Source organism: Aptenodytes forsteri, unplaced genomic scaffold (genome assembly GCF_000699145.1).
Source record: "Aptenodytes forsteri isolate BGI_AS27 unplaced genomic scaffold, ASM69914v1 Scaffold145, whole genome shotgun sequence".
Classification (NCBI taxonomy): Eukaryota; Metazoa; Chordata; class Aves; order Sphenisciformes; family Spheniscidae; genus Aptenodytes; species Aptenodytes forsteri.
Window position 1 is genome coordinate 2,355,305 of NW_008795122.1, and position 19,819 is coordinate 2,375,123.

Genomic DNA, 19,819 nt, shown 5'->3' on the forward strand with positions numbered 1-19,819 from the left:
GTGTGCCGCCAGGGAAAGCCCCCGAGCCCGGCTCCCCCCAGAGGTTGCCGCTGAGGGCTGCGAAGAGAAACCGTCCTTTGTGCTAAAAGCGTGCCAGTCTCGCTGAGCTCGCCGTTTGCAAGCCAGTGACCTACCGCCTTTTTTTTGAGGGAGAATACAGCCAAACGAGCCTGCGCATTTTTGCCCGAGCCTGCGTGCGGCTACGTGACAGCAGGCGCTGGCAGGGTAGCCCCACGGCTCGGAATAAACGGGCCGTAGGCCGAAAGGGACGGCCTCCGGTTCTTCCCCCCCTATCCCAAAGCTTAATCTTCTTGTCATTTCTAGGGACTATAAAACGTGCTGCGTGCCTCAGGCTGTTTTCAGGCAGATTAGAGAGCTGGCCAGGCTTTTCCCTCTCTCTCACGACCACCAGTGCCATGGGACACAGCAAGATTGTCTGTTTTTAACAGGCGGATGGTCTCAAGCCAACGTTCAAAGTTCACCTTTATGCCAAAGATTTTCAACACTCAAAGCGTAACAATTGTTTTGTAATAATCTTGGTTGTTAGCAGTAGTGCTATTGTTTTGCAGAAAACTAACTTGTTTGTTTTTCCACAGGGAAACATGTCAGCTTCTCCCTACCAATTTTGCTGTTAATATGAGAAACACGTTGCCCTTTTATCATATTCTCTTTTATAGAGGTTGAAACATTTTGCTGTATCTTTGGATTGTTATCTTAAATGGATGCGGGGGTGTTTAAGATCTCAAAAACAAATAGTGAACTATCACAGAGAAGTTTTACAAAATTTAAGGCATTACATTTCTGAACAGACTTCTTGCAAAGTTGGATTTAAACACTTTCTTGCATATCCTAGTGTGGGCACATCCTAGGCTGTATTATGAAGAGCGTAGCTAGCAGAAGTGCTCCTTTCTCTCTATTTTGCACTTGTAAGACTACGTCTGTGTCTTAGACGTAGTCTTAAACTAGACACACAAGTACCGTGTCTGGTTTGGGGCCCACCGGTAGAAGGAAGACACTGACATACTGACGTGATTCCAGTGGAGGCCACCAGACTGGTGAAGGGGCTGGAGCACAGGACGTAGGAGGACAGGCTGACAGAACAGGATCGGTTCAGCCTCACGGAGAGAAGGCTGAGGGGAGATATTACTGCAGCCTATGACTGCGTGATTGGAGGACACAGAGAAGGTGAAGCCAGATTCTTCTTGGAGGTGAATAGTTGTAGGGCAAGAGGAAAACAGGCACAAGCAGGAACATGGAAAATTTCCAGTTATTTATTAGGAAAAAGGATTTTTACTGTGAGAGTGGTCAAATACTGGAAGAGGTTACCCACCGAGGCTGTAATCTCTTCAGCCTTGGAAACATTCAGGAACCGACTGGACATGTCCCTGAGTAACCTGACGTAATTAGATCTGTTTTGAGCAGGGAATTGGATTAGGTGACCTCTGGAGGTCAGTTACTTTCACATGCTTGTTTGGGTTGAAAACAACGATTCCTATGTTTTGTCTTCAACCAGGAAGTAAGAGCTGATATCAGAAATGAATGTTGTGAAGATTCTCGGCAGCATCATTGACAGACAGACTTGCATTCATGTCTGACTTCCCACGTTGGTTAATGTGTTTATAAACCTGATCGAATGGCAGCATGGTAAAAAAATTCAGAAAGGTCTTTGGGAAAGGTCTAGCAGTGCTCATTCAGGAGGGAGAAAAGAGGCATTTAATTTGTGTTGTAGTTTTAATTCAATTTGTGTCCTAGTTTTGAGTGATTGTCAAGGTGTTGGGGCCTTGTCACAAGATCCTCAGAAAAAGCATTTTGTCTTTAGTCCTGAAGTCTGTCGCAACATACAGTACTGTACACAAAGTTCAAAGGAGAATGAATAATAAATGTGGCACTGAACAGAAAACATGAAAACATATGAAATTCATGATTACCAGGTTTAATCTTGATGGGGACACAAAAACTACGCTGACTGTAAAACTTTGAGATTATTTTTCAGTAAAATTGCAATCTAGCCTTATGTCTATATTAAGAATGAAAGCTGCTGTTATGTTGGCATCGTGGAGTAACTTAGGTCAGAAGAGATCTATGGACTTCACCCCCTGCTCAGATAAGGTCTGCTTGATCGGATTGCTCAGTCTTGCCTGCTAGAGTTTTGAGGAGCTCCAATGATGCCTCCTCAGGCAACTTGTTCCGGTATTTGACCACTCTGATGGAGAAAAAGTTCTGGTCAGAATTCCCTCTGTTCCAGCTTGTGTCCGTTACCTCTTGTCATCTCACCATGCGCCGTACCACGCGTGTCATCAGTAATCAACTTACTCTCTTGCTCTTACGGTAGGAGCAATAGTAGTTACCACTGTAAGTTGTGTGAACATCTGTGTTCTAAATGAAATCTGTCAAACAAAAACTGGCATGTTTTTTATCTTTTTGACAGTGATATTTTCTGAACATTTGGACAACCAGCTGTTTGGTTATTGGGTGGGAGAAGCGTATGCATTTGGTGTTTTCCTGCAAATCCATTCAATGAGAATAGAAGGGAGAACACAGGAATTTTTGATGGAAATAACCTTTGAGTGTTCTGGTAAAAACTGACTTTGGAAGCTGGAAGACGTGACCCCAGATCTTTATAGAACATTTTGAAGAGGAAGATTGAATTTAAGAGTTGTTATTTGGGGCTTGTCTAAACTCCTTATAGAAACGTGTTGTCAAAGACCCCACACGTATCACTTGAAATATGATGCAAAATTGCTGGGGCGCTAAAAAGAGGAGACAAAAAACTTCAATTCAAAGCCACTGCTCACCAAAAATGCACAGCAGTGCATTTATTTAGCCTTTTCAGATTGATGGGAACTTTCCTCTTGCAGAGCTTAAAAGTTCTTTTCCTTCTTTTTGTTTCTTTTTCCTTTTTTCTTTTTAAGTTCTTTGACTCTAGACTTATGAAGCTGTAAACCCCAACTCTTTTGCATACTTTTATAAGAATACTTTTAAAATACAGCTGATCAGTTAGGTTTCATGTTCATTTGCAACTTGCTTTGGAGGCTGTGTACTTCTGTGGTGGCTTTTACACAGCTGAACTTCATGCTTCCTGAAATGTTTTTCAGTATAATTTCTTTCTTTCATAGTAAGCGATGGATTGGAGCTGAGGCCAAAGTACAATGGGATTCTCCACTGCATGACCACTGTCTGGAAGCATGAAGGACTACGAGGCTTATATCAAGGGGTAACTCCAAACATGTTGGGAGCAGGGGCTTCCTGGGGACTTTACTTCTTCTTGTAAGTAGAACTGTAAAATGTGTCATATCCTGTGCAATGTAATGTTCAGATACACACTGCATCTTCTTTGGGGGGTATAAAAATGTGCGAAGTGCCTTATAAACTTGTGATTTTTTTAGTAAGTCCAGGTCTGTTACCCTTTATTACGGTTTGCTGGTTTAGAATTTAAGCCATCCGAGTCAGAGACCTGTTACTTTGTCGAGTACAGTGCATTCCCTTGATGCTGTGAAAATACTAAGGAACTTGAGAGATGGTGACATCATTCATGAAGAATCCTCTAAAAGTGCCAATACACTGTGCTTAAAACCTCACGACAAATAAAAACCTAAACTGATGTGTTAAGAATTGGAGAACATGATAAAGTTTTCTACTAAAGCTAAATGTTTAACTGTTTTTTAATAATTTTAGTGACAGTCGGTTCTTTCATTTTTGTGAGTTGATGGGCTTTGCTTATACAGCCTGTTTTTTAATACTCAATCTTTTCTACTTTATTAACTATGTAACTGTGACCTCATTTACCGCTGATCCCTATTAATTGAAACACTTGAGGGAATAGTTCGTTGGTATGCCTATGCAAACCTCACTTGTCAGTTGTCTGGACTCTGTTATTGTGGTACTTCAGTCCTCAAGCTTTGATATAGGTTCCTATTGACGGTTCAGTTCCTATTGACAGTTCAGCTCCTGTTGACAGTTTCTCGATCCACAAAGACTGGAAACTGGATCAAGAGAAGAAAGCTCAGTGTATTTCTGAGCTAGAAGATACATACCTGTCACTGTTGCTCTCAATAAAAAGGAGGCTATCTAATCGGTTTCTTTTAGAAGTTAATTTTTGAGATCCGAGCTGTTTCAGGATGCAGTCCCATTGATACTGACAGTAATACTTTATCAATTTAAATATGTATTACCATAGTTCACTTTAAAGAGCTAACTTCTCAGGGATCAATTAATCGACTAAACAAAGCTTAGATACCTGTTTTCAAAGGCTGTGTACCACCATGTTTTCCATGATCTTAAGTGAGGTGTTTTGTTGTTTTGGGGTGTTTTTTTCAGTGATACAGGTTTGTTTTCACCTTTACCAAAATACATTTTACATTTTCCAGTTACAATGCCATCAAAGCTTACAAGAAGGAAGGGAAGCTGGAAAGTCTCAGTGCAACCGAACACCTAGTGTCAGCTGCAGAGGCTGGTGAGTTTAAACGCAAAGATTAATGTTCGCTTCTAGCCTTTCCATATGTTGCTCCCTGCCTTTGTGTGTCAGCGCTGCTTTCTCTTACAGGTGGCAAGTGTAAGTGTTCGAGTCCAAATGCAATCATTTATGGTCTGTAAATAAATTAATGATGTCTAAGGTGAATGGATGGATCACTGTGGTCTTTTCAGTTTTGCTCAGAAATAGCAGTTGTCAAAATACCTTTTGACCTTGTTTTCATTGTGTATAAGCGTTTTCCATATTTAGTACTATATTGTGTCCCAAAATATAACTATATAAATCTGCTGCTATCAGCTTGTTAACTCGTTAAATGTTTAACACTTAGACCCGGAAAAGAGAAGGCCTACTGAAGTTAATAGAATAAGTGAATTGGTCATTGGTCTTTGAAAATCTTTATCTATGGTCCAAGTTTTTCTTAGAAACTAAAGATCTGAAATAAAAATACAACTTCTATCAGCAAGACTTTTAATATGTTGTTTCTAACATATGTTCTTCTACATGCTTCTGTGTTGTATTTAATCTAGGCAATTGAGAAGACTTTTTATTAGGATATTGGAGCATTCATTTAATGTTGAAATGTAAGGCATATTGTTTGATGTGAGAAACAGTAATGGGTTATTTTACAACTGTATTTTCAAGAACCTATAAAGCTGTAATGGGCTGCTTCTATTAACCTGTCAATACAATGAAGCAAATTTCTCATGACTGAGGTGTCCGTTAAATTTTGAAGAATTGTATACCCAAAGAATACTTGGATAATTGGGAGTACATTAAGAAATTACTTATGTTTCCTGTCTACTACAGATTACAGTACTGACTGTGGAAAGGTGAGGCAAAAAAGGGATGTACTAGGAATATGCAAAAAGCCATATGCTCTACAGAAGTACCCCCAGCAGCAGTAGGCTGGACTTGATTGTGAGCATTGAAGGCAGAGAGAGGGAACAATGGTGGGCATAAACTTTGCCTGTTTATATAATATGAGTACTCTTGTAGGATAAGTAGTTTTGTCATTGTAGAAGCCTGTGTTACACTGGACTGAACAAACTGGGACAAGCATTGGAGTTGGCATAACAATCAAGTCTAACTTCCATCTGTTCTCAGGAGCCATGACGCTCTCTATTACAAACCCAATATGGGTAACGAAGACACGACTTGTGCTACAATATAACGCTGGTGTTGACCCATCAAAGCGGCAGTACAGAGGAATGTTTGATGCTCTTATAAAGATATACAAGATGGAGGGCATACGTGGCTTATATAAGGTAATAAAAGCTAAGAAAAATTCCAGGATTGGCTGGCACCACTCAGTAGCATGGTGAGACTTTTAAATACTCGTCTACAAAAAAAAAATGCATGTCAATTTTTGTATTAGCTCACTTACTTTTATTCTGTGAGTCTTCCTTCCCACTGAAGAACTGCAGCGAAAAGGCTTAATCAGAAGAAAAGCTATTACACTGTTGAAACGTAGGAAACCACTGAAGAATAGAGTGTAAGCTTTATGGCTAAGCCATCTTCTATTGGGTGATAATGCTGAAATGAGAGTAAACTACAAGCTGCTTTTTAATTTTTGGAGTCTTCCTATGTTGTGGTTTAACGCGGCAGGCAGCTAAACACCACACAGCCATTAGAACTAGAATTTGGATGAGGGCAGCAACAGTGTAATCTATCTTGCTGCTAGTGCTTTCTTCCATTTCATCCCTTATCTCCGTCTTTCTGACATCTTGTGGAACATAACATATGACTAAAGTAGTTGCTAATTTTTTCTTCCACAATGGACGGTTTCACAACTGCTCATTTGCCCTCTAGTTATTGAGGTCTGTAATCTGTCATCTCTAGATCCATAAAATTTGCAGACTTCTAAATATGGTCTGCGTATGTGTGGGTTTTTTATTCCCTTTAATTTAGGGAAACAGATGGCAACTGCATTTGGACTTCTTGCCTCCTCCTTCCTTCAGGCCATGACATCAAGATGCATTCATCAGTGCCTGGAAGGTGTGAAGAAACCTATTTTAGTTCAGTCTGGCTCTTCTCCTGCAAGTAATGCTATAGAACAAGAAAACTATCTCTTATGAATTGTCCTGATTACTGAACATCAACTTCTTTTATTTGCAGTGAAAAATATAATCCTTCCTACACTGAAAGACTAGTATGCCACATACTGATGAATGTCAAATTCTGACACCAGGAACAAGGCACCTTATTTATTCCTAAATTGAAATTGTCAGGATTTCTAATTTGCCTGCCTGGATGTCTGCTCTGTTCCATGTAGATAAGTTCTAATTTGTTGCATCTGTTAGGGTTTAAGATGTCCTTCCATTGAGTTACTTTTCAGATTATTCGTGCATGTAGCATGTGTTGCCTTTGGCATTAGACTCTTCTTTGTAGTGTTAATCTGCAAGTGGGGAACTAAACCAGGTACTTCCTTTGAAAGAGCAAATTACTTGCTTAGATCTGCAAAGAAGGTGACCTAGATAGGTCCTGAGTGACCTACATAACTACGCACACTGAGCAACTTCCATTTGACGTCAGGATTCTCTCAACTTTGTCTATACTGGGGAAAAAGGCACCTCTTCAGGTGGCTCTTTGACTTGTCCATACTTTAGCCTTCTTCCATTTTCTGTTTTGGGAGGAGTTTTCATTTTTTCTCTTTCTTGCTTTATTTGAAATTTGACGGCTGAAGTTTTGTTAATTGCCCTGAGTTGCAGGAGCTGTAGTGCACACGAACGTCTTCTTTTTCCACATAATCTTAATTTCAGATAGAGTTCCTTATAGCAAATAAGGGGATCTTGGAGAACACCACCACAAGTTGGAAATAAAATCTGGAAGTAGTTTCTTTCTGATTAATTTGAGATTAGTCTTCTAAAGAATGGTATTTTTGTCCAAGCAATTCCATATCTTGCTCTCTATTGCACAAGATGCTGTTACTGGTCTGAGCAATTCCTTCCAGTCCTTTGGGGCACAAGACTAGTAATGTCAGGATGCATTGATTTCTAGCAGTCTAGAAAGCTCTTTCTAGAGCTCTTTCTAGTTCTTTCAAAGCTGTCTTTATTAGCTCTGTTGGGTATTGTTTGTTCATTAAACTATAGTTCATCTGAAGCTGGGTTCCTCAATAACTTGTTCTTCTTGAACTTGGCCTGGTTTTGAAAAGGCAAGAGCCTTTCCTTCACTGATTATCCCAGTAATCATCTAGTCAGTGATCTTCCCCACCCTCCATCCTTTAGGCTTTGGCCTCTGTCCCCCCGATGACTGGGGACAGAGCTGCTCTGCTGCACACCAGGCTGAGGAAAAAAACAGCTTGGGGTTATGTAAACAGATCTATTCTATAGATCTGTTGGAGATCTGAGCTCTAAAAATTACTTTGCCATGAAGTTGAATGTCATGCAACCATCTCCATGTTAAGACTGCTGTATGGTTCTTTCCAAGCGTAAGGCAGGAGAGACCAAACATTGTAAAACAATCGTAAGATTGTAGGAGTTTGCGCTTTCAGAAAAACCTAAAGTATCTCTGAGCTCTTGGGAAACTGTTAGATGTCTAGTTTAGAGTGATTGACTACTAAAACATCAACCAAGAATGCAACTAACATTCTTCCTGTCCTACATGCTTCTGTATTTGTGTTTTCAGTTTCGTTCTCTTTAGTGATGATGTAGAAGCAGCAATTAGAAATAGAGCAATGCTTAATAGACAACAGTAACATAAACAGGAAGTGCAGAAAATTTAAGGACATTAAAGGAAAATACAGAGTCATCAAGACTGAGAATAATAATACAGTATGCTAACAACAACAACAGAAAAATCCTAGCAATAATGCGTGCTTGTTACCAAGTGAAATAGATATATTGGACACTTCTCTATTGTCATTTCACCTTTGGTAGGCAAGATTCTATACTCTGAGGATAAAGTATTTTTTCCAGTCCATTAATGTCTAAGGCACTTAGCTCTCTTTATTTTGCTATGCATTTGCTTATGCTATTTTCCTTCTTCTTGCAAATGTGAAGCTTGTAAGCTAAGTGACTTTCTACATCTTTGTACTTGTATATAGCAAAATCCACTGAGATTTGGCCATCTTGATTTTAACTTTAGTCCCAGGTTCTACAGAGAGACAGAAGCATAAGTAACTTTCACATAAAAGATGGGATCATTTTTCACCATGAAGGAATCAAGATGCATAGGGAGATAACGGCATACTTCCAGTGTCTTTCTGCACAAGTTGTCAGAGCAGGACACTGATACTACTGGTCTTTGGCACACTGAGAACCCAAACGAAGACAACACTAACCAGATTACAAGGGGGATCTGCTGCGTTCTTTCAAAACATATAGCAGAGGCTGCTCTGGCGTGAGCGCTCTCAAACACTTCAGGCAGCGATGTGAGTACATCACCAAATGAACCTTGTTCCCTACTTTACTAAGAAGCATAGGCTTTCCACTACATATGTTTGCCTATGTTCCTTTTCCTTGTGATGTGCAACCTTTGAAACACTAACCAACGGGACATTTTTCTCTTGTCCTGGATCTTTGGCACTTACAGTTGTTGAAGCCAACTTTAAAATACAATTTTTTTCCTGCTGTCTACTGTTCAGAATTATATGCTTTACCATTTAAATTTCTAATTATATATTTAATTCTGTCTATTGTTCTAATCCTCCAAAAGAGAATTCAAACAGGACTTCTTTGAGCAACCATTGATCCTGTCAAGCCCTCATGGCAAAAATTTTCTAAAGTTATGTTTTGAATACTAAAGTAAAAAATAACAAGAAGTACATAAAGTGAAATTTTAAAATTGATCTTCACAGTCATATTATAGATGAAAAATAAATAAAATTCTATCGAATTTTGTTGCAAGAAAGATTTTTGTGTAAAATTGTAAGAATAAGAAAATAGAGTAGGAATATCTTTCAAAAACTTCCTCAGCCAAGACGTTTCATTACTGTGAAGAAATCAGTTTTGCTTTGAAACCCTTTTCCATAAGAACACATTGTTTTGTATGATCAATAGAAGCCTGGGTCAGCTCTTATTTTACTGAGGCATATTGGCTGACAGTTGCCTCGCTCCCTTCTTGCATTTTTTTAATATTGGCCCAACATTAAAAGTCCTTCAGTCTTTGGAAGCTTTCCCCATCAGCACAAGACTTAGAGAGTGCTGGTACTCATTTAGCAAGTGTCATCGGTAGATGCTTTAGGACTCTTGGGTGCAAGTTATCCAAATCTGCTGGCTTAAATTTAAGAGTTTAGCACACTCAAATGTTGTTTAACATTCTTCTTTTGTTGGTGGGGAAAATATTACCTCATTCTCCTATGATATAAATACATCATTCTAATTCTTTCCAAGTAGAGAGCAATAACTTCCTCTGTCTTTTAACGGTTTTACTGTCTGATCATGGGCAAATGTTTGTGAAAATTTTCCCTGCTATCACTGTACATAAATTTCATACTGTTCCTTGTTATGCTGACCCAGATAATTTTTTCTTTGATATTTTCGATAATTTTGTTTTTCTCTGTTCCTCCTCTTCTGTTTTTATATTACTGGTTAATTTTCTTTTCTGATCCAGGATTTCTGAAAACCGAAGTTGTCTTTTCCCCTCTGTTATGGCCCTTTGGCTTCAAACTTCACAAAATTCTATGATTATGCTCACAGTTGATGAAATATAGATGTTTGGTTTAATTCCACTTGTTCTCATTTGGGGAGGTGTTTTTTCTGGGACTTTAGCTAGCCCTTAATGTATTTTGTCAGTTCATGGTCACTGATGGATTAGTTTATGACCATTATTTTCTACTGTGAGAAGAAATTCATCCTCATTTATCAGAGATCCTAAAAACCACTTCCTGAATGGCTGCAATATCATAAACTTAAGAAATCTATAGCATGTGGAGAGCTAATCTCTAAAACGGTAGAAGCTCTGTGCAATTTTTATGCCTGCTGTTGTTTTAGTTTTGGGGTTTTTTTCCTGCAACTTAGGAGTTTATGAAGTAATTTATCATTTTGTCCTGTTACACTATTCCAGTGGACTCCTACCAGGATCCCTTCTCTTTTTCTTCTCCTTCTCCAGGCTCTTATTCGTATATTGATAAGTCTTTTTTCAACATTCTGGGCTTCCTATTTAGTCTAATACAGAGTTTTGTGTCTGGACACTTCTTTTAATTCCTCTGTCTTACCTGAATGGATCATGGGAAATAAGATAAAACTGTTCAATGCCAGTATTTTTTGGGAAATTTTGGTTCTTTGAGTCCTTTTACCCACATTTTGATCACTTACTCCATTATAATTGTCCCTTTGCAACAGTTTTCAGCAAGCTTTTGGCTCCCTTAAGTAATTTCTGGCCAAGATGATTAATTCCCCGTTTATTTGTATTTTTCCAGTGTAAGTGACTAACTCTTCAAAAAGAGGATTAGTGCTTCTCAGAACCCATTCAGCTGTCAGCTCATTTTCAACTGAGCTAGTCCTGATCCTGAAGGAACTCCTGCCTTCTCTTTCTTTTAGAGACACTTCAGAAAATACCTGTTTTCCCCCTTCGTTTCAACTTTTTGGAAAGAAAAGGTTTCTGTGTATTTTCATATTTCACTCTTACTGTCCATTACTGCCTCTTACAAATGGGGAACATTTCCCAGACTGCTTTGTTACACCTTTGGTCACCTCTGCTGGGCTGTCTTGGGATGTGCTCTGAGCAGGGTGAGGAATGCACTCAAACTGATCCGAATCTTAGGTATATTTCTTTAATGTAAATCATCTATAAGTCCTTGTATGAGTTAGCTTTCCATCTGTGCCCTTCAACTTTTCACTGTGCAAGTGTGTGTGTGTGTGAAAGACATTGAGGTGCTGGAGCTCATCCAAAGAAGAGCAACGAAGCTGGTGAAGGGTCTAGAGAACAAGTCCTATGAGGAGCGGCTGAGGGAACTGGGACTGTAGTCTGGAGAAGAGGAGGCTCAGGGAGACCTTATCACTCTCTATAACTACCTGAAAGGAGGTTGTAGCGAGGTGGGTGTCGGTCTCTTTTCCCAAGTAACAAGCGATAGGACGAGAGGAAACGACCTCAAGTTGTGCCAGGGCAGGTTTAGATTGGATCTTAGGAAAAATTTCTTCACCGAAAGGGTTGTCAAGCATTGGAACAGGCTGCCCAGGGAAGTGGTTGAGTCACCATCCCTGGAGGTATTTAAAAGACGTGTAGAGCTGGCACTTCGGGACATGGTTTGGTGGTGGCCTTGGCAGTGTTACATTTACGGTTGGACTCAATGATCTTAAAGGTCTTTTCCAACCTAAATGATTCTATGATTCTATATATACACACACATTTTTGATATAGAAATGTATATGTATCATAGATACACATTTATATATACACACGCACATGCACACACATACATGTCTATCTCCAGGACTCGATCACAAGAACTTTTTTGTACCTCCACTCCTGATGGCCCTCCTCACTGAGACGCCAGCTTCTGTCATTGCCTTACCGGTCTCAGGTGGGAACTAAACAGCTTAGTGCCAGTCCCTGGAAAGGGAGGGAGGGGGGAGTTGGCCAGGGGGGGTGTGACCGCTGCTCAGGAACTGGCTGGGCATCAGTCGGTGGGTGGTGAGCAATTGCATTGTGCATCACTTATTTTGTATATTCTTTTATCATCATTATTATTATTTTCCCTTCCTTTTCTGTCCTGTTAAACTGTCTTTATCTCAACCCACGAATTTCACTTCTTTTTCCCCAATTCTCTCCCCCATCCCTCGGGGTGGGGGGGAGTTAATGAACGGCTGTGTGGTGTTTTGCTGCCTGCCGGGTTAAACCACAGCAAGCCTCTATGTCATTTGGAGAAAAGTAACATTATTACCCATTTGTGTGATGCTTGCCATTAAGAATACCAACCCAGAATCGGCTTTGAGTCATACTGCACAGTGACAGTTGTGCAGTCACACTTTGTAAAGTAATGGAGGACATATGTATGTGTGTAAGCTGAGCTCTGTCAGGTTGTATAGTTTTTGTGCATTGCTGCTTAACCTTGTTTTATTCGTTTTTTTAGGGATTTGTGCCTGGTCTGTTTGGAACGTCACATGGAGCACTTCAGTTCATGGCATATGAGGATTTGAAACTGAGATACAACAAGTACAGAAACAGAGTATCAGATACAAAATTGGTACGATTCTTGAGAATAAAAATGTGTTGTGGCATGTGAATAAGTGGAAATTTATTCCATTTGTCTAGGTCTTAGAACAGCCAAATGTACAAATTATTGATACATTAATTGGAACGTAGAATATATAGAAGGAAATAATACTTTTTCACTTTTTAGGAACAAGCAACTGGTTAGCACTGTTTTTCTGTAGAGAAATCAACTTCTTACTTTGGCAAGTGTTTTGAGAATTTTAGAGGGAGGAATGTTTTTTTGTCTTACTTTGTGGAACCATAGGTGATGGTCTTAAACACTTATGTGGAAAACTGTCAGGTGCAAGTTGGGCAAAGGTAGTTACTTTTGGAAGAAGTGTTTCACTTGATAGGAATGAGAGGGCACAACACATGTTTTACAGAATTACTTGTAGCACTGGATATAGTAAATGTTGCCATTTTTTTAAATGTGTGTATTATAAGGGGGAAAAATCTAGAGTATTGTTTAGTTCAACATTTAAAAATCAAATTTAAGATTTTGGGAAATTGGCTAATTTAAACCATACTTAAGGCAAGCCTGGTAATTTTTGTTGCTTTTAGAACACTGTGGAATACATAATGATGGCAGCTGTATCCAAAATATTCGCTGTGTCAGCAACATATCCCTATCAAGTTGTGCGAGCTCGTCTTCAAGATCAGCATAATACGTATTCTGGTGTGTTCGATGTGATCCGCAGGACATGGAGGTAGGCATGCAGAATTAAAAGCTTGGAAAGTGAGTCTTACAGAATCAGAACTATGTTTACTGGCTCCCATGCTGATTTGCAGAACCAGTGCAGCTCAGAGCAAACAAAATGTTAGCTGTACAAAGTCATTTTTTGTAAGATGCCACTAATAGCAATAATCTGAGGACAAAGGAGGAGATAGGAGAGGGTCAATGCTAGCCTGCAGGCTTCTGTTGTTTATTCTGTCTCACTTCTGTCTTCCTCAGCAAATTTCACTTACAGGTTAAAAAATAACATTGAGTTGGCTGTTTTGGGGCTCTTAAACAATGAAGTCTCACTTGAGCTGCTTTAGATTATCACATATGACAGGAGTGTTGTGCTGCTGGGAGTTGTGGCTAATCCAAATTCCTGACAGGAGGAAGTGGGCTAGCCAGAGCTGTTTATACTGTTGTCCCTGGGTTATCCTGGGGCCTGACTGCATTTGTAGTCTAGTCCCAGCTTCCCGTAGGACCTTTAGAGAACTGTTACCTCACACCTGTGCATATCTTCTCACAAACCCTCTTCCCTCAGCTCCACAGGGCATGTGAGAGTTTTCACACAGAACTCTGTGGTAACTAAGGTTGGCCACCTTTGCAGTATGCAACCAACATTAATCTTGCTTTGGACAATGTTTCTGGGTTGCAGCATATTGCTAGAGAGACGTGAATGGAGTCAGCGAAGTCCTGGAGTATTAAGAGGTGCCGCCTGAAGGAGTGAATGAGGCTGTGTTGTTTCAGGACCACCGCTGGCTCAGAGGCAGTACAACCATTTTGACTGAAGCCAATTCAAAGCGAAAATCGCTCTGATGTCTCAGCACCGTGCCCTTCAGTGCTGCAGTCTGTAGGAAGGCTTATTAGTTCTGATAAAGTGTGAATGTATACAGTCATTCTGGGGCCACTACTGTACTCATTATGAAACAAATGCAACCTAGAGCCCTAGCGAGGGTAGCGTAAACCACACCCAAGCACTTTCCAGGATCTGTGTTAACTGTACTCATCACTCCAGGTATCCTAGGCCTCTATGAAGCTGGAAAACAGGGAGCTGAGAATAAAAGTCTTTGAAACTTTTTTAACAGCCCTAACATGAATACTGTGATTCAAATTGGGAGAAGTTAGATTCTCATTTATTGGCCAGTGGAATCAAAATTCTGGAGGAGGTGCTCTAATTCTCTAAAAGTAAATGCTGACTTTCCTTAGTTATGTTGACCCTCAGCTCACTTGCTGTTACATGACCCAAAACCACCAAGCCTTTCAGCTCTGCTGGCTTCAGTGAGATTAAATATGTAAATGCTTTTTGGAACAGGCTGCAGAAATTTTAAGTTAACCAGTTCTTGTGGCATGAAGAAAGATAGTAAATTGCCTCCTGCTTAGACAATACAAAAAGCCCCCACAAAAAACCACCCAAACCCTAGGCTAAATAACTGACCTACAGAATACTATTGTATGTTCAGAAGAGAAAATGATGGGTTAAGATTTGATATATTACGGCTCTTTAAACACTATAGTAAGAAATTATTCTGAAATTGTTATTCCTAACCTGAAGTACCTGTCAGTGAGAGCGCAAGAAGAAAAATAACAGGCTTTGTTTTATGTCTGATTTCTATTAAAAGACATTAATTAAAACTAAATGTTTTTCTGTGTCTTTAAAGGAAAGAAGGAATTCATGGATTTTACAAAGGGGTTATCCCCAATGTGATCAGAGTGACTCCTGCCTGCTGTATTACCTTTGTCGTTTATGAAAATGTGTCTAGTTTTTTACTTGGTTTTAAAAAAGAAAATAATTAAAGGTATGAGCTTGTGTTCATAAGGAACCTATCCTTTATGTTTTATATTTATGTTCTGGGAGCGATTTAGTTCAGCAGTCTTTTTTGACACTGTGAATTGATCTCGTATTTTGAGGAAAGAACCTGGAGATAGTAAAACCCTGCCAACATCTTTTCTGCTTAATGTTCCTGCGTTGCTGCCTTCCTCTCTGAATCAGCTGTGTCTCCTTGAAACAGATGTCTCTGCAACTGTGAAATAATAGCACTGTGACTAGGTGAAGGCAGCTGTGCAGCAATTCAGTTCATCCTGGCCTGCCTGGAATAATGGACTAATCTGTTTTGACAAGTCTCAAGATAACAGTTGGTCAGATTCTACTCCTACAGAAGTGGAAAACTTCATATAAAAGCAGCTATGGGGTCTGTCAAAACTTTCCTAAATCTTTATCTGAGTCTCATGAAGAAAGTATGTATATAGTTGTTTACAGCAATGTCTTCTGACTCCACCTCTGTGTTACAATTTGTCACATTTTAGGATATGGAATGCTCCAAATTCCATTGCTCATCCAACACAAAAATGCTGCCTCAGTGGGGTGCAGTTCAGAAACTCAAATTGTTTTGTAAAACAGCTGTCCATTCCTGGGTTTGAATAATTGCTGATCTGATGAAACCCAGTTCTCGTCTCGTACCAGGACAGACTTGCACTGCGGTTTTTGGCTTGCTTTTAGCACCAGACCAAAGTGTATGTTGTGTGCATTGCTGGCCACTTACTTAATTCATTTTCTCTCTCTTCCCTGCCTGCCCTCTCTCCCCTCCTCCCTCCCTCTCTCTGAGCGAGATTCTTTCTCCATTACTGATACATCTGACCAAATATTACTAAGTAAATGCATATTTGAAAGAAGGCTTACATTTTAAAAATGAGGGTTTTTTCCTAGTAATCCCATAGTGATGCAGTTTTCAAACCGCTGTAATAACAAATATGACCATGCTTATTTTCAATAATGCTCTCTGGGGAAAAAAAAATCCGTAAGTAGTCTAAAAAATATTGTGCACAGGACTTTCTTTAAAAAAAAAACAAAACGATCCATTAATGTCTTCTAATTTGGTCTAAGGAAAGGACTGTAAGAATATATTGATTGCTAACTTAGTGATAAACTAAATTACAGTACATCTCAGTAAATTTGCATAATAATGATGTTTATTTGCATGCCAATAATTGCTGTCAAGGATATGTACTTTTTGGAGATCTGGGTTTGTTTTATTTTTTTTAGTTCTTCTTTAAGAAAATACATTACTGGCCATAACATCTGCCTTCTGTTAGTAAGAAGGTATTAAGAAGTATCTAGACAGTATCACTTAACGAAGGAGGAAATAAGTTAGCAAAGATTATTCAACAGGTAGGGGGAAATAATCAGTTTTGTAAGGAGCGGAGAGTACTGTCCAGCAAAACACCTGAATAATCACTTAGAGAAGTTTCCTGTTTAACAGAATCATAGAATCATAGAATCATTGAGGTTGGAAAAGACCTCTAAGATCCTCGAGTCCAACCATCGACCCAACACCACCAAGCCCACTAAACCATGTCCCTAAGTGCCTCATCTACTCGTCTTTTAAATACCTCCAGGGATGGTGACTCAACCACTCCCCTGGGCAGCCTCTTCCAATGTTTAACCACTCTTTCAGTAAAGACATTTTTCCTCATGTCCAATCTAAACCTCCCCTGGCGCAACTTGAGGCCATTTCCTCTCGTCTTATCGCTAGTTACTTGGGAGAAGAGACTGACACCCACCTCGCTACAGCCTCCTTTCAGGTAGTTGTAGAGAGCGATGAGGTCTCCCCTCAGCCTCCTTTTCTCCAGGCTAAACAACCCCAGTTCCCTCAGCCGCTCCTCATAAGACTTGTTCTCCAGACCCCTCACCAGCCTCGTTGCCCTTCTCTGGACACGCTCCAGCACCTCAACATCCTTCTTGTAGTGAGGGACCCAAAACTGAACACAGTATTCAAGGTGCGGCCTCACCAGGGCCGAGTACAAGGGGCACAATCACATCCCTACTCCTGCTGGCCACACTATTTCTGATACAGGCCAGGATGCCATTGGCCTTCTTGGCCGCCTGGGCACACTGCCGGCTCATGTTCAGCCGGCTGTCGACCAGCACCCCCAGGTCCTTTTCCGACAGGCAGCTTTCCAGCCACTCTTCCCCAAGCCTGTAGCGCTGCATGGGGTTGTTGTGGCCAAAGTGCAGGACCCGGCACTTGGCCTTGTTGAACCTCATACAGTTGGCCTGGGCCCATCGATCCAGCCTGTCCAGGTCCCTCTGCAGAGCCTTCCTACCCTCGAGCAGATCAACGCTCCCGCCCAACTTGGTGTCGTCTGCAAACTTACTGAGGGTGCACTCAATCCCCTCGTCCAGATCATCGATAAAGATATTGAACAAGACCGGCCCCAAAACTGAGCCCTGGGGAACACCGCTCATGACCGGCCGCCAACTGGATTTAACTCCATTCACCACAACTCTCTGGGCCCGGCCGTCCAGCCAGTTTTTGACCCAGCACAGAGTACACCTGTCTAAGCCGTGAGCCGCCAGCTTCTCTAGGAGAATGCTGTGAGAGACAGTGTCAAAGGCCTTGCTGAAGTCCAGGTAGACCACATCCACAGCCTTTCCCTCGTCCACTAGGCGGGTCACCTGGTCATAGAAGGAGATCAGGTTGGTCAAGCAGGACCTGCCTCTCATGAACCCGTGCTGGCTGGGCCTGATGTCCTGGTTGTCCCGCACATGCCTTGTGAGTGCCCTCAAGATGAACCGCTCCATAATCTTCCCCGGCACCGAGGTCAGGCTGACAGGCCTGTAGTTCCCTGGATCTTCCTTCTGGCCCTTCTTGTAGATGGGCGTCACATTGGCAAGCCTAACCTAGAGGACTAACCTAAAGCAGAAATAAGGCTTTTTTACAAAAATTTAACAGATTAGGGAAATGGTTTAAATTTTAAGTTAAAATCTGGAAGACTACAGAAACTGCTCAATATTTTGAATCTTAATTCAGCAATCCATTTGCTTGTTTCTGTTGATACTATTGCCACATACCACATTTTGTGTATACTTAACTTTATTAATAATTTACACTTTTTTCTCCCCGATCCCATCCCCTCAACTGATACAGTTGATAATCTCATCTGAAAAGGGCATGTGGCCATTATGGCTGGCTTTGGGTTTTATGATGAAAGTTTCCGTGTGTATTTAGCTGAAGATCAAATTTACTGGAAGTGTATCATGCAAATTACTGTATAGATCCCTAACAGCTACCTACTGACTTCTGTCTTTGGAGGGTGTTTACTTGGTTTTGTGTGTTTCCTAGTATGCAGAATGAATTTAATGGAACACCGAGTTAACTCTGCTACCCAGGGTCCAAAAAATACTGTGAAGACATATGAATAAATCATAAGAAAAGAATAAAAGTTGTGCACTTACTACCCTGGATTAGTGTGCTCTAGGCCCAGAGCAGCTTACTTGTGGTCCAGGATAAATGCAAAGACAGGCTACAGACATGTACACAATCAGTTACTGTATGTTAACTGACATTCTGTAAATTCACACCATAGCTTAGCTCATAGTAACTTGTTTGTGTTCAGATACCTTAAAACCCATCGTCCAAGCCAATGAAAACAGTACAGTTCGTCAGAGACAAAATACCAGCTGTATAATTTGCTGGCTTGCAGCAATATCACACATAAGCTTGCAGCTGGGAAAGCCTGAATGCTCTCCTAGCTACAGGTGTGTTCCGCTAGCATTCTTAACAAAATGCCAATTTGAGAGATGCCTGGGGAAAATCTTATAACCCGTTCAGAAAAAAAGCTGAGATTTAATTCTAAATAGCTGAAATAAATTCCTTATCTCAGATTTAATGTTTTTTTCCTTTTAATTTTTGGGAAGAGTGTAGATTTCTGCATGTTCTACATGCTTTTTCTTGGGTTTTTAATTTCATTAATGTAAAATTGATTGTGTATATATAAACATGACTTATTTCCCTTTAGAATCTGTACAATTTTAAAAAATATTTGAGTATATCACTTGTTGCATTTGGAAGAAAACACTTAAAACACTGAAGCTAATGCTGTGCTGGCATGATCAGTGTTGTCACTTTCCCAGTCTGGAGGCTGTGACATCATTTTTGCACTTTACCAGCACACTTTTTGAAAGCCAAGGCATTTCAACCTGCCTTATTTCTATATCTTCCAAACTATTTAATATATCTAGCTTTTAATTAACACCAAAGTGATTGTGTATATCTGAAAGGCTAAATCCAGGAGAATTACTTTATTGGAGCAATTAAATTAAGTTTTGTAACTGAAATTATTTAGTATCTGCATGCTAATAGTGGAGACCAATAATAGATGTTTATACTGAAATCCGGTCTATCAAGAAGCGAAAGAGGGAAGGAGAGCTTAGATAGTCTATTTTTACTTAGTTATTCAGAACAAGGTATTTAACGCTTACCACATCATCTAGGTCACAGTTAAGTCACCAGGAGTTTGTTGAGAGACTTAAGACTGTAACAGCAGAGCATCTTATTCTGTAGTCAGGTTTACAGGAGTAGATGTTAATGTATGTTTTCTGAAGGCTAAAGCCAAGACCTGCATTTACTTTCTTAGAACTTTCTATGAAGTCTTATAAAAAAACTAATTGTGTATCATAACACCACGTCAAATACCTTAAACAGTTTGATGATCAATAACAA

General features: G+C 40.1%; 1 protein-coding gene across 1 annotated transcript; it reads left to right on the top strand.

Moving 5' to 3' along the window:
• Positions 1–3,112: 3,112 nt before the first annotated feature.
• On the top strand, positions 3,113–15,142 carry SLC25A32 (solute carrier family 25 member 32; the record flags this gene model as incomplete). The annotated part of the gene is made up of 6 exons (XM_009277169.1): positions 3,113–3,267; positions 4,368–4,453; positions 5,576–5,736; positions 12,483–12,596; positions 13,166–13,311; positions 14,978–15,142. Coding segments are annotated over 6 exons (798 nt in total), but the record flags the coding sequence as incomplete, so codon positions are not given.
• Between the last annotated feature and the right edge of the window lie 4,677 nt (positions 15,143–19,819).